The sequence below is a fragment of the Dromiciops gliroides genome, chromosome 1 (genome assembly GCF_019393635.1).
Source record: "Dromiciops gliroides isolate mDroGli1 chromosome 1, mDroGli1.pri, whole genome shotgun sequence".
NCBI lineage: Eukaryota > Metazoa > Chordata > Mammalia > Microbiotheria > Microbiotheriidae > Dromiciops > Dromiciops gliroides.
This window is the reverse complement of record NC_057861.1, coordinates 489876978-489890221: the sequence shown is the minus strand read 5'-3', so window position 1 is coordinate 489890221 and position 13244 is coordinate 489876978. Positions and strand designations below refer to the sequence as shown.

The following is a 13244-nucleotide window of genomic DNA, read 5'->3' as shown; positions in this document are numbered from 1 at the left end:
CCTTATTTCTGTCTACAAGTGTCATTTGGGGAATTGAGAGAAATATTTGAAAGGGAGAATATTGGGAGCACAGGATACCTGGTCTGAGGAGCCATTTGAAAGTCTAGCAAATTCTTTCAAGCTATCAACAAAAGAAACAGTTTCTTTAGATTGAGTAGTCCTGTAGGTTTATTGACAAATTGTGACTTCCACTTTGTTGTTGCCATAGCTAGTCTACTCCTTATCCTATCTCTCCCTTCTCTACTTCATGCTCCCAGCAAATGCAGTAGAGATGGGTTTTGTCCCCTGCCTGAAGATCACAGTCTGAAGGGATGTAGGAACTGCTGACTGGGAGTAGACTTAAGGTATTGTGATAAGATAGTTTCATCCCAACAATGAGCCATTTCCTTCCCACCCTCCTTCCTTATACTTGCGACTAAAATGCACTTGATCGGATGGGGTGGGATGACTGGACTGCATACATCTTTATCAATAGTGTACAATATAAACTGGGAAATAGAACAGAGGGTAACTAGTTTTGAGGGAGTGGAGGAGGTTAGGCACAGCTGGTACTCAAGTGTGGCCCTTTCTGATACTCACCTCTGAAGTGCAGTAAGGTTTCAGGAAAGGATATGATGACAATAGTGGAGTTCTAGGGTAGGAGAGTTGGCAGCCATTATATATAAACAGCAGAGTGGAGTTGGCTCTGTAGTGGGACATAGCAACAGCTCATTATGACAGCATGATATTAGCTGGCCCTGGAGTGAAGAATTGACAGCCGAGGAAGACTGCCAAAGGCAGCTTGGCTCCAGTTTGGAATTTAAGAGACCACAGCTAATGAACTACCGACTCTTTGGTGACCCCAATGACAATCATAATGATAAGTGGCAAAAACCCCATTTCTGGGGTGGGTAAATAGTCCTAGCTGAGGGTGATAGCCAAACCAAGCTGGTTTCTGGGCACAGCTCATTAGAAAATCCAGGGACTAGTAAACAGTAAACAGCCCCACTTGGATGGCAGAGGTTAACAGTTGGTTCATTTAGTTCAGCCACTTTAGGGAGGGAGCAACACTATATGTAATGGGCCTTAGGTTAGATAGGGTGGTATTAGCTGGACATAAAAAATTAGATCGGGCATAGGGTTAACATCTGAATAATAGCAAAGTTTGGGTGGGTTTAGGTTTTGTTTTGTTTTGGTCTTTTTGGTCTAGACATGTAATTTCATTGATGTAGGGAATTTCCTGTAAAAGAAAATCCCATTCCTGTAGATAAATAATTTATTTGTAGTCGAGCCATAGAGAGTTGTCTTTGGACATAGGTTACATGACTTAACCAGGACAATCTAGATAGTTTGTGTTAGAGAGAGGACTTGAACCCAGGTCTTCCCTAACTCCAAGGCTGCCCTGTATCCACTACACCACTCTGCTTTTTATTGTTATCTGAGCATAAAAATGAGTTAGATATAGGTTGGCCTGACAGCAGCTGAGTAAAAAGCAAAGGCCATTGGCTTAGGAGCCAGGAATAAGTGCTAACTGACAAATAGCAAGAATCCAAGGGTAGGGGAGTCAGTAGAAAAATGAATAGCCACATAAGCCGGTAGCTGAATAGAGAGCTGGTTGAAAGATGAGAGTGAGGACTATGACAGCTATATAAAGGGGTGCTGCCCTCAGACACGACGAATCTTCATCTCAGTACGCTTAAGGGAATAATAGAATCCTTTCCACTGGGCCCAGTTGATACCATTGGCGTAGGAAACGTGGGTCCCCCCCAGATAGAAGCCATTGAGATTGGCAAAGTGACAGCTCCGGAACCAGAAGGCCCCAGAAGAGAGTGCGGCGCAGTTCTGCACAAATTGATCCTGGTCCTGGTCAAAGGTGGAAAATTTCTGGCCACTGTGGTAGGAAAGAGAATCACCTGGAAAGAAGGGAGGGAGAGTACAGGTTGGGAAATTGATTGTAAAGATAGGAGGTAAGTGACTGCAGTAGAATATGAACATGAGATCTACATAACATGGCAAATGGGGGGCAAGGGGAGGCTCGCTGCCTACACTGGCCTGGCCAGATGTTAGCAGATGTGCTCCAATGATGAGGGAGAGGGAAGGAGAAGGTTTGGAGCAAAGCTGACTGTAGCTTTATTTTGGTGCCAAGGCTGAGGCTGAAGTTTGGACCTGGCTCAGCAGTGGGTTCTGCCAGATATGGGAGGGGAAGATGGGTGGGACCTTAGAGGGAATGTGAGGGCCTCAGGCTTGGGGACCAGTCTGGTAGTGCCAACTTCTATTCACCTCTTCTTCCCAAGAGCCCTTGTATCCAGGTTACTAAAACTGGGGAGTAGCAGGGAAATGGCCAAGAGGAATGGAGACAGAATGGAATGTTACCTGCTCCCCCATCTTCAAAACCAGTTACATAGAGAGTGTAGCCATCTTCCTCTGCATTGATAGCGTTGGGGGAAATAGAGAATTCTGTGTACTTGGCATAGGCTGTATTGTTCTCAAAATCTTCCAAGTCTACACGGAGCTCATACTTTTGCTTCAGAGTCAGGAGGTGGATGTTCTTCAGCCCTAGAAGGCCAAGGGAGGTTAGAGCCAGTGAGTCTTCCAGTGCCCCCACCCTAGTAATCAGTCCCTGGCTGTCTCTCAGCCTCCACACCCTTCCCAGACGCCTGCCCTTCAGCCCCCAGTCCTCTTTTCACCTTACCCAGCCAGTACTCCCCATCAGCTCGACCAAAGCCCAGCTTGTAGTCATTCCAGCCTCTGAAGAAACTGACAGAGCCATTGAATCTCTTCTGGAAAACCTGGAGACAAGAAAGTGGAAAGCTGGACTGGGTAAAGCCTGATAGGGGGTAGGGAAATATGGGTTTGGAATTGACTCTGGGACTCCTGGAATCAATTCCCGTTTTCAAGTCTTCCTTCTTTTCCAGGTCCCTCCTCAGATAGCATCTTGTTATTTTCATTAAATGCTTCCACTTTCTAAGGCTTTCCTCTCTTCAACCCAGTTTCCCCAAAGCTTCTTTCTTAGAGAATCAAAAAATTGGATCCAAAAGTGACCTTAGAGCTCTTCTAGTACAATTCTTATTTTACAGATGAAGGAACAGGGATCCAAAGCAATTCAGTGACTTGCTTCAGATCACACAGCTTAAAACTGCCGTTGCCACTTCTAGTCTCCCTGCCCTGTGGCAGCTCAGCAACTCTCTTGTCTGTCTTACCGTCCATTTGCCCTCATCGGTGTTCATATCACAGAAGACCGGCACAGGAACGCTGGGTCCTGAGGGATAGATGAGGTAAACCCCATCGGTTTGGTCACCCTGTTCATAGATGTCATCACAGTCCAGGGGCTGCTGAGCACAGGACTTTTCCAGAGCTAAGAGACAGAGAACAAAGAATATCAGTTGCTATTCTCTGGTTTGAACTAATTCTCAATCCCCACCCTGGTTTTCTCTGGGGGTGGAAAATCTTTTTTTTTTTAAATAGTTCCAAAGAACTAAAAGAGATCATGTTTTCCAAACCTGTCATTTTGATGCTGAACACCACGAGGCACAAAGTTCCTCAGCTAGTCAGTGACAGAGTTGAGATTTGAACCTATGTCTCCTGATTGCCATTTCAGTGCACGATCTCACCGTGTACAGCTGTCCATCACTCTCCCACCACTACCATCTCTCTCCCTAACCAGGTACTTTCTAAGTCCCTGGTTCAGAATCGTTTCCAACCATCCTGTCCCTCTGATTCAAAGGAATGCTTTCCCCTGCACCCCCTTGGTCCCTTTTCTCTTCCCAAGGGGTTGGGGTGTGAAGGTCGATGGTTAGCAGCTTACCATCTCCCCGGATTCCAACAACCTGGGAGGAGCAGTAGGGAGTATGAAGGAAGAGGAAGAGCAGCAACAGAGAGACCTGGAGAACGAAAAGACAAATGGTTACATATACAGGGTCTCAGAACTTTCCAACATCTACCCTCAGTCAATTCAGTGTTTTAAGACTTGCTTGAGAGTCAGTATTTTTGCCCCCCAAGAAATTTTCTTCCTTTGACTGGAGCTTGTTTCCAAAAATCTAATACCCCTTACCTACTTAGCTTTCCCCTAAGTGAAAAGGCCTCTTTACATCTCAAATGATTAGGGGAAACAACTAGATCCCACCATTCTTCATTTTATCTCCCTTCAGCACCCTCTGTATCCTCCCAGTTGATTGCACCCGCATAAGGGTAGTCGTTTCTAATTGTGTAAGAGCCTCCCTTGGGTGACAGATCCATTCTAGGACATAATAGTGGCCTGTCTGGTAAGATATTCCTGCTCTGGGGCCAAGATTCTCTCCCAATACCTTCATGTTGTCCGCTCAGCTTGGAGGCTGTTCGCTTTCTGCAGTGCTGGGACAGAACAGAGTTATTTGTCTGAGCACCAGCCAGGTCTTCCCAGATCCCTCCCCCACACCCCCTTGTCTGCAATCTCCCCCTCCCCCTTCCCTTACTGAAACAGGATCAGTTTACACTAGAAGGAGGAGGGGGTCAGGGGTGGGGGTGAGTGGGAATGGGGCCAGTGGGACACCTGGCTCTCATTACAGGCTGTCTGAGAAAAACCACAGCAGACGTTAACTCATTGCTGGACCCAGCGTCCTAGCCCCCCAACCCATATGTTCCCTTGTCTTACTCCACTTTCTTCTCAAGTTGGAGGTGCTCTGATCAACTTGTTGCCAGCTTATCATCGCAGTTCCCACTTCCGGCTCTTGCTCCCAGCTATCCCAATTTTAGCCTTTTAAATTCTCCACATCCCTCCTCTTCCCAATGGTTCCCCCTGCAGACATCTGTTTATTTTCTTTTTGTCCTTTTTCTGATCTGCATTTAATCAGTCATTTCTCCCCCCTGGGTTTTGGGAAGGGAATGGAGTCTGATGGGGAGAAATGAGGGTTTTGAGGTAGTATGCCTGAATTCTAGAAAGGGAAAGGCAAGATGCCAGGGTTATATGAGGGGAGTGGAGATTGGGGAAAGACGGGATACCTCATTTGTGACCCTAGCTTAGGACTTAACTCCATCTCTTGGGAACCTAGTAAGGATGGGGTAAGGGAGAGCAGACTGCAGGAGGTTAGAGGGTGAGTGTGGAGGGCTAAATGGGGGCCGAGTCCCGTTTGCTGGCTAAGCTGGGACATTTCTGAGCTGTGAGCACAGACTCTGTCCCCACTCCAGCCCTTCTGTCTGTCCCCAGTTCCAGCCAGCAGCACCCCCCACACACCTCCGTCTCCTTTTTGTGCCCAGTCTGTCTCTCACAGCTTTTCTCCCAGTTTCTCCCAGTTAATCCCAGTTCACATGATTCTTCCATTTCCATACAGAATGATAATCTTCCCACCTCAGGTCATTAACAGTATTCGTCCCTCCTGTGTTTTCTCTCAGTCTCTTGGTACCTCTGAATTATTTTTAAGCTGTTTTTCTTATCTTGGAGAACTCTTTCACGCTTCCCCATGGCTTTCAGGAACTTTTGCCTTTCAAAGGGCAAAATGGCCAAGAGAGTGGTATATGGCAAGAATATATGAGGACATGATGTCTGAACAGCAAGGGCAGCCTCAAGTTTGTAGAGCTAAGTGAAGAGATTAAGGTGAAAATAGCAGAAAAAGAGAGGTTGGCATCGTATGAAACTGGTCCCGGCTAGTTTCAAAATGGAACCAGGGATATTCAGGCCAAATAAGAGTCTGCCCTGGAACTCCCAGATTCCACTGAAGAAGTTCAAGGCTGATCTGGGAGACTGCAGTGGTTTTCCAATGACATTTAAATACACTTTTTTACAAGTAGTACAATTAATTTATTCAAGGTCTAGTAATTCCTCTGGACATGAAAGACATTTTGTTAAGTGATTAAATGTTATTAGCAAGAAGCCTATTGAGGTGGGAATATTTGTATAGCAAAAACAAAATTGTATATAACTGCTAGGATTAGTCTAACCAGCTATTTCTTCAGCTTTCCAACTTATATTTTTGAAACATCCTGTGGTTCCTACACCAAAAAATTTTAAGTGCTCCTCCCTAACCTTGAAGTATACTGATTAAAGATGATGTTACGGGGCAGCTAGGTGGCGCAGTGGATAGAGCACTGGCCCTGGATTCAGGAGGACCTGAGTTCAAATCAGGCCTTAGACACTTGACACTTACTAGCTGTGTGACCCTGGGCAAGTCACTTAACCCCAATTGCCTCACCAAAAAAAAAAAAAAAAAAAGAAGATGATGTTACTATTTGTTGCTACTTGTTCAACATGAGCATTCAGCAAAAACAAGTATGGAATACAGAAGCAGTGTATGGAATGGCCATAGGGAATGTATGGTATTTTGATGAGTCATTTAATTTTATAAGACTTTTCTTTCTATATATTTGATATAATAATAACAATTATTCCATTGGGTTATCTTTTAGTAAATACAATTTTTTGTTTTGTTTTTGTTTTTGAGGGGCAATTGGGGTTAAGTGACTTGCCCAGGGTCACACAGCTAGTAAGTGTTAAGTGTCTGAGGCCGGATTTGAACTCAGGTACTCCTGAATCCAGGACCGGTGCTCTGACCGGTGCTCTATCCACTGCGCCATCTAGCTGCCCCAGTAAATACAATTTTTAACATTTTAAAAAACTTTTTTGAGCTCCAAATTCTCTCTCCCTCCCTCCCCTCCTCCTTCTTTGAGAAGGAAAATAACTTGTTGTTGATTATACATGTACAGTTTCATATTAGCCATGTTGTGAAAGAAAACACTGACAAAATAAATAAATAAATAAATAAAGTAAAAAAAAAAAAGTATACTTCAATCTGCACTCGGACTCCATCAGTTCTCTCTGGAGGTGGATAGCATTTTCATCATAAGTCCTTTGGAATTGTCTTGGATCATTGTATTGTTGAGAACATCTAAGTCATTCTTATTGCTCTTACTATATACAGTGTTCTCCTGGTTCTGCTCACTTCACTTCGTTTCAGTTCATATAAGACTTTCCAGGTTTTTCAGAAACCACTGGATGGATACTTGAATACTGGATACACTCAGGAGATAAGTGTAGGGTTGGTAGGCCAAAAACCAAATGTGATTGAACTGGCTTCAAGAAAAGAGAGGGATGAAAATGGAGGTCTTCCCATAGCCAGAAATCTACCTTTCCCTGGTCATTTCCACCTGGATGCATAGGATGATGGATAATTTATACATTGTTAATCCTTCAGGATGATCCCTTTCCACCACTAATTGTTCTAAATTCTGGGAATGCAGGCTAAGTTTAGCTCAAGCCTAAGAAAATACAATTACCAAGGTAAAGTTTCTGGCCAAGACATCATACATACAATTCATTCTAAAATCAAACATGAAAGACTTTTGAACTCTTTCCTATTTGGAATTATTTGTGCCACTGTTTCTCCACCAGAGTCCTGTTCTTAAGTCTATATTTCTCATTATGTTATGGTGGTGACCCTGGGTTTTTAAAATGCTATTCCACAACTGTGAATAACTTCTCAGCAACACAATGATCCAAGACAATTCCAAAGGACTTAAGAAACATGCTATCTACCTCCAGAGACTAAGAACTGATGGAGTCTGAATGCAGATTGAAGCATACTTTTAAAACTTTTTTTGTCTGTTTTCTCAACGTGGCTAATATGGAAATATGTTTTGCATGACTGTACATGTATAATCTATATCAAATTACTTGCCTCCTCAAGGAAGGGAGAGGGGAGGGACAGAGGGCGAAAGAGAGTGAATTTGGAACTCAAAATTAACCCAGATGTTAAAAATTGTTTTTGTAGTTAATTGAAAAAATAGCTATTCCAGAGGAGTGCCATGGTCTGATAAGTCTCTTTTTTGTTTTTTTGTTTTTGTGGGGCAATGGGGGTTAAGTGACTTGCCCAGGGTCACACAGCTAGTAAGTGTTAAGTGTCTGGGGCCGGATGTGAACTCAGGTACTCCTGACTCCAGGACCAGTGCTCTATCCACTGTGCCACCTACCTGCCCCTGATAAGTCTCTTCAAAACAAAAAGGGTTTGAGATTCATTATAGAACATATCCTCAAAAGTTTTAGTATGGTTTTAAACTTTAGTAAGCTTAGTGCAGTGTTTTTTTGTTTTTTTTTTTGGTGAGGCAATTGGGGTTATGTGACTTGCCCAGGGTCACACAGCTAGTGTCAAGTATCTGAGGCCGGATTTGAACTCAGGTCCTCCTGACTCCAGGACCAGTGCTCTATCCACTGTGCCACCTACCTGCCCCTGCTTAATGCAGTTTTAAGATTTAGTACCTTAAAACCAAAGGGCAGCTAGGTGCTGTAATGGATAGACCTGAGTTCAAATCCAGCTGTGTGACTCTGGGCAAGTCACTTAACCTTGTTTGCCTCAATTTCCTCATCTTCCTTACAAAGTTGGATATGTTTGAAAAATTACTAAGCAAAAACCACAAGCTTAAAATCACACTATGTCTTTTGAGACATTCTATATGTTTGTTTTTCAATGACCAGCCCACCTTAATTCGAAGAGGGCCATCACTATTTTTCCCTAACTCTAGAAGCCTCTACATAAATGAGATCTCTTCCAACTAGTTCTAATAGAATTTTTGCCAGGAAAGTTGGGATTAGGGGCTGGAGAGAACCAGATGGTTCAGATTCATTTTGATATTTGCCTTGGGGGAATTTAATAATATGCTATCAATTAAAAAAATGAAAACCCAAACTTCTTCTAGTTATCTTGAGCTCCCAGTTATTAGGAGTCCAAGTGACTGGAAAGAGAATCTCCTCTGTGTAGTTTTACCATAGTCTTCTTCTCATCTACCTTTGAGCAAATAAAATACACATCAGTAATGCATTAAGGTAACTATAGTTTTATCTTAGTACTGGCTACTAGAGTAACTAGGTGGACAGAAATACAAAATAGACTCTAAAGAAGCAGAGGTAAGTACCCCTGGCAGGGTTTTGTTTTGTTTTGTTTTTTAGTGAGGCAATTGCGGTTAAACAACTTGCCCAGGGTCACACAGCTAGTAAGTGTCAAGTGTCTGAGGCTGAATTTGAACTCAGGTCCTCCTGAATCCAGGGCCGGTGCTCTATCCACTGCGCCACCTAGCTGCCCCTCTGACAGGGTTTTTAAAGAAGAGAGTAAGTTAATATATGAAAACTTAGTCATGCTGGCTATCTCCCTTTCCCCTTCTGTCCTTACCTCTTTTTCTTTTCTTTCTTAAATGGAAAAACCACTGGATTTGGAGTCAGAAAATCCAGGTTTGAATCCTGGCTCTTCCACTTAATATTGAATGACCTTGACTAAGTCATAACCTCCGTACCTCAGTCTCCCCAACTATAAAATTTGTAAATTGGATTAGTTAATCTCTGAGGTTTTCCCTAGTTCTCTTATTCCCCTCTCTTTTTCTTTAAGTCCTTTTCATTTTTTCTATCTTCTCAATTTTCCCCTCTCACTCCCCCCTTTTCTATCTCCTTTTACTTCAACAAACATTTATTAAGCATCTATAATTGGCAGAACATTGTGCTATGTGCTGAGAGAGATCCAATTAAATAAGTCACAGTACCTACCCTAATGGAACTCAAAATCCAGTAGAGACAAGCCATACACACAAACTATAATACAAAATGAGATAGGATCAGTAGATATGAGATGCTGGGGAGATGAGAGAAAGCTTTATGAAAGAAATGAAATTTGAGCAGGGCCTTAAAGGATAGGTATGATAGTGGACAAAAGTGGAAGTGGAGGGAATAATCTGAACAAAGTCACAGAGGTGAGATAGCTCATAACACATACAGAGAACAGCAAATGGTTCATGTCGGCTGGAGCATAGGAAATGTTAAGGGAAGCATGATGAGATAAGGCTAGAAATAAAGGATGGCACCAAATTATGGGAAGACCTGAGTGTCAAAATAGTTTTGACTTGATTCATCTAACGGTGGTATGCAGTCATCTGACTGAAATGAGATACTCCCTTTCCATCTACACTACATCCTCCTGTGGGGAGAGCCACTTTTTCCTATATCATATCTTTGAAGGGTTTGAGGGGAAGGATGGGGGTTTTAATATGATTTGAAGACAACAGTGGAAGCTTCTGACTTCTATTTATTAAATCTCCCAACTAATTTCATTTGTGCCCATGGTAATCCAGGTTGACCTGGATTAATTTTGATATCTGCTTTTGGGTGATTTAATAATATGCTATAAAAAAACCCAACCCAAACTTCTTTGGGCCATCTTGCACTCTCAGCTGTTAGGAATCCAATTGGAAAGTTAGGAATCCATTGGAAAGAGAATCTCCTCTGTGAAGTTTACTATAGTTTTCCTCTCATCTACTTTTGAACAAATGAAATACAGTCTAGTAATGCATTGAATTAATAATCAAAGTTTTATCCTAATATTGGCTTTTAGAGACCAGGTGGGCAGAAATACAAAATAGACTCTAAAGAAGCAAAGATACATTTCAGAATGGATACAATGCTCTCCCAGTGGGGAGAGGAGTGTCACCATTGTTATTTTCAGTCAATGCAGACAGCTATACCACCATTTCTTTTTTATTTTTTTAGTGAGGCAATTGGGGTTAAGTGACTTGCCCAGGGTCACACAGCTAGTAAGTGTTAAGTGTCTGAGGCCGGATTTGAACTCAGGTACTCCTGAATCCAGGGCCGGTGCTCTATCCACTGAGCCACCTAGCTGCCCCTATACCACCATTTCTTATTGGCTCCTAGCAATCTCAATTGGCTCATCTACATTCTTTTATCTTTTTATCTTACCCCACTGGGGCAGCAGTGCTGAGTGAGCTATTGCCTTCTCTCATTCTTTCTCTGTTCATCCCTCCAGTGTCATCTGCTGGGTTTTAGATTGTGGTAGGGACTGGCAGTAGGTTCTTTTTTTTTTTTTTTTTTGCAGGGCAATGGGGGTTAAGTGACTTGCACAGGGTCACACAGCTAGTAGGTGTCAAGGGTCTGAGGCTGGATTAGAACTCAGGTCCTTCTGACTCCAGGACTGGTGCTCTATCTACTGCGCCACCTAGCTGCCCCCAAGGCAGTAGGTTCTTTACCTCCACATACCATCCAGGGCTGTAGTTTCTCCATTTTGCAATAGCCATGCACTCTCACAAACATCCCTCAGCCCACTTGCACTTTTTTTTATGTCGTTGCCTTGTGAGAGATGGCTCTCACCCTTTCCTTCTCCCTTAAGATTGAGGAGGGATGGTGAGGGTCAGCTTCCTAGAAGAGAGAAGCCAATTTCTGCTGACAGAATGAGGAGTCTTCTCAGGCTGAGGACACCCCGAGAAGAAGTTCAGAGTTGGAAGTGAACCTATAAGCCTGTACTTCAAGGTATACCTGAACAAAAATGACCTCTGTAACTAATGGTAATCAGTGGTCATCCAGCCTTTTCTTTAAGACTTCAAATGATGAGCAACCCACTATATCCCTTTCCACATCAAACTGGACAAGTGGCCATTTGACCTTTGCTTGAAGACATCGAATGATGGGCAACTCATGACCTCCGGAGGCAATGTGGAAAGTTCTGATTCCTGGGAACTATATCTTTACATCATACCTAAATTTCCTTCTTTGTAATTACATTAATCTTCACTCTCTGCTTCTGATACAGCCCTCTGCAGCCAAGCAGAAAAGTCTTTCAAGTGACAGACCTCCAAATACTTGAATAGTGTTGGACCATTTCCTATCTCATACCACCACATTCCCTCCCCACTTCCAATTCTAAATTCTGTAATCTTATAAATGTGCATGAAGCTTCTTAATTATGAGAATCTTGTTTTTCTGAAACTTAGCCTTTGCATATCACAGATATTATTGTGCTATAAATTATTAAGTATTGTCTATAAAATGAAGAAATTCAACAAGATTGACTTCTAAAGACCCTTTCTTTTTTCTTTTCTTTTGGCCAGGCAATGAGGGTTACGTGATTTGCCCAAGGTCACACAGCTCTTAAGTGTCAAGTGTTTGAGGTCAGATTTGAACTCAGGTCCTTCTGAATCCAAGGCCAGTGCTTTATCCACTGCACCACCTAGCTGCCCCAAGACCCTTTCTTAATCTTAGGATTTCCTTAGTAATTCACCAAAGCATAGCACTGTATTAGTTGCAAAGAATAAAATAAAAATCATAGATTGTAATTACAAAAAAAAAATAGATTGAGGAGGGGCTGAGATTTCATTCACAGTCCCACAGCTCTTCAAGGCTCAAGTAGATAAACATTAGTGAACCTTCAGGTACATGTAGAACCTGAACTTTTATTCAGTAGGTAACCTAGGGCCATAGTGGGGTTTTTGAAGAGAGGCATCATATTTATGCATAAGGAAGTATACCACCCAGGGGCCCCATAATACATGGTCCTCCAGAAAGTCACCTCAGACTTGATGTACTCTGTGGTAATCCATAGTACCATTAGTACCATAAGTACCATTAGTAGGTACTAATGTACCTACTCAAAACCATAGATCTGTCCTCATCAATGTGCTTTTACCAATCAACCAGAGGACCTATAAGGATACTTAAGTTCAAGGCAAAACCAACCAAACAAAAACCCCAAAATTCAGAGATAAGAAAAGATTTTTCCGATGCACACATGTTGATTTATTCCCACGGTTTGTCATACCACCAGTGGGGAACATTATAGAGAAACATGTGGCCAGGAACATATATTAAGAGGAACGTGTACCAGGAACCCATGTACCCAGAGCATATATGGAGAATATACATATAGAGACATATATCCAGGGTTCACATATGATCGGGACAACTCATACCTCCAATGCTGCAGAGCTGCCAATGTTATTTAGTGATGTCATCATGCTGCTCTCTGCTGGGTGTGTCATGCATTGCATCTCTTCTCATCATTTTCTCAGGGCATCGTGTCATCTCTCTTGGTTTTTTTGTTGATTTTATGTTTACCAAGCTGCCCTCCACTACCATTTGCAAAGTTGGCTTTAGTTATTGGGTTCTTCAAAGCCTCCTTCTTCTCTCTTTTCTCTACTAACTTCTGTTAGGATGTAGCATCTAATGAGCCTCTCCTGGTAAATGGACAGTTTTTTAGTGTGGAGCCAGGGGCTATAAGGCATTGTACCAGCTAGATAACCAGCAAAGCCTACAGAAGTTTCCAGGATAAGATCAAATCTATTCTTTTCACAATCTCTGGCCCCACAGGAGAGAAGAAAAGGGATGGAGAAGAGTGATATTGAGGAAATGGAGCCCTGGGGCATAGCAGGGACAGTGTGGAAGGGTTAAGGGAATACTATTTTTAGAATACCATATGCTCCTTGGACTATCATTTTTTAAAAAACCTCCTAATAGGGTTTTCTGATTTCTT

General features: G+C 42.6%; 1 protein-coding gene across 1 annotated transcript; it reads right to left on the bottom strand.

The window, feature by feature from the left end:
* On the bottom strand, positions 1-6014 carry MFAP4 (microfibril associated protein 4). Its single transcript, XM_043977460.1, has 7 exons — positions 5303-6014; positions 4284-4329; positions 3785-3860; positions 3180-3334; positions 2672-2768; positions 2353-2535; positions 1-1892 (listed from the first exon to the last, which is right to left on the bottom strand). The coding sequence occupies exons 2-7, from the start codon at positions 4287-4289 to the stop codon at positions 1645-1647; spliced, it is 765 nt and encodes a 254-aa protein (XP_043833395.1). The 5' UTR covers positions 4290-4329; positions 5303-6014; the 3' UTR covers positions 1-1644.
* Between the last annotated feature and the right edge of the window lie 7230 nt (positions 6015-13244).

What these genes read in the sequence shown, in the direction of transcription:
- MFAP4 (XM_043977460.1), bottom strand. An exon ending in TGTTGGAATCCGGGGAGATG is followed by an intron (nt 3,335 to 3,784) that starts GTAAGCTGCTAA and finishes TCTGTCTCTTAG; the next exon opens with CTCTGGAAAAGTCCTGTGCT. An exon ending in TGATGGGGAGTACTGGCTGG is followed by an intron (nt 2,536 to 2,671) that starts GTAAGGTGAAAA and finishes TTGGCCTTCTAG; the next exon opens with GGCTGAAGAACATCCACCTC.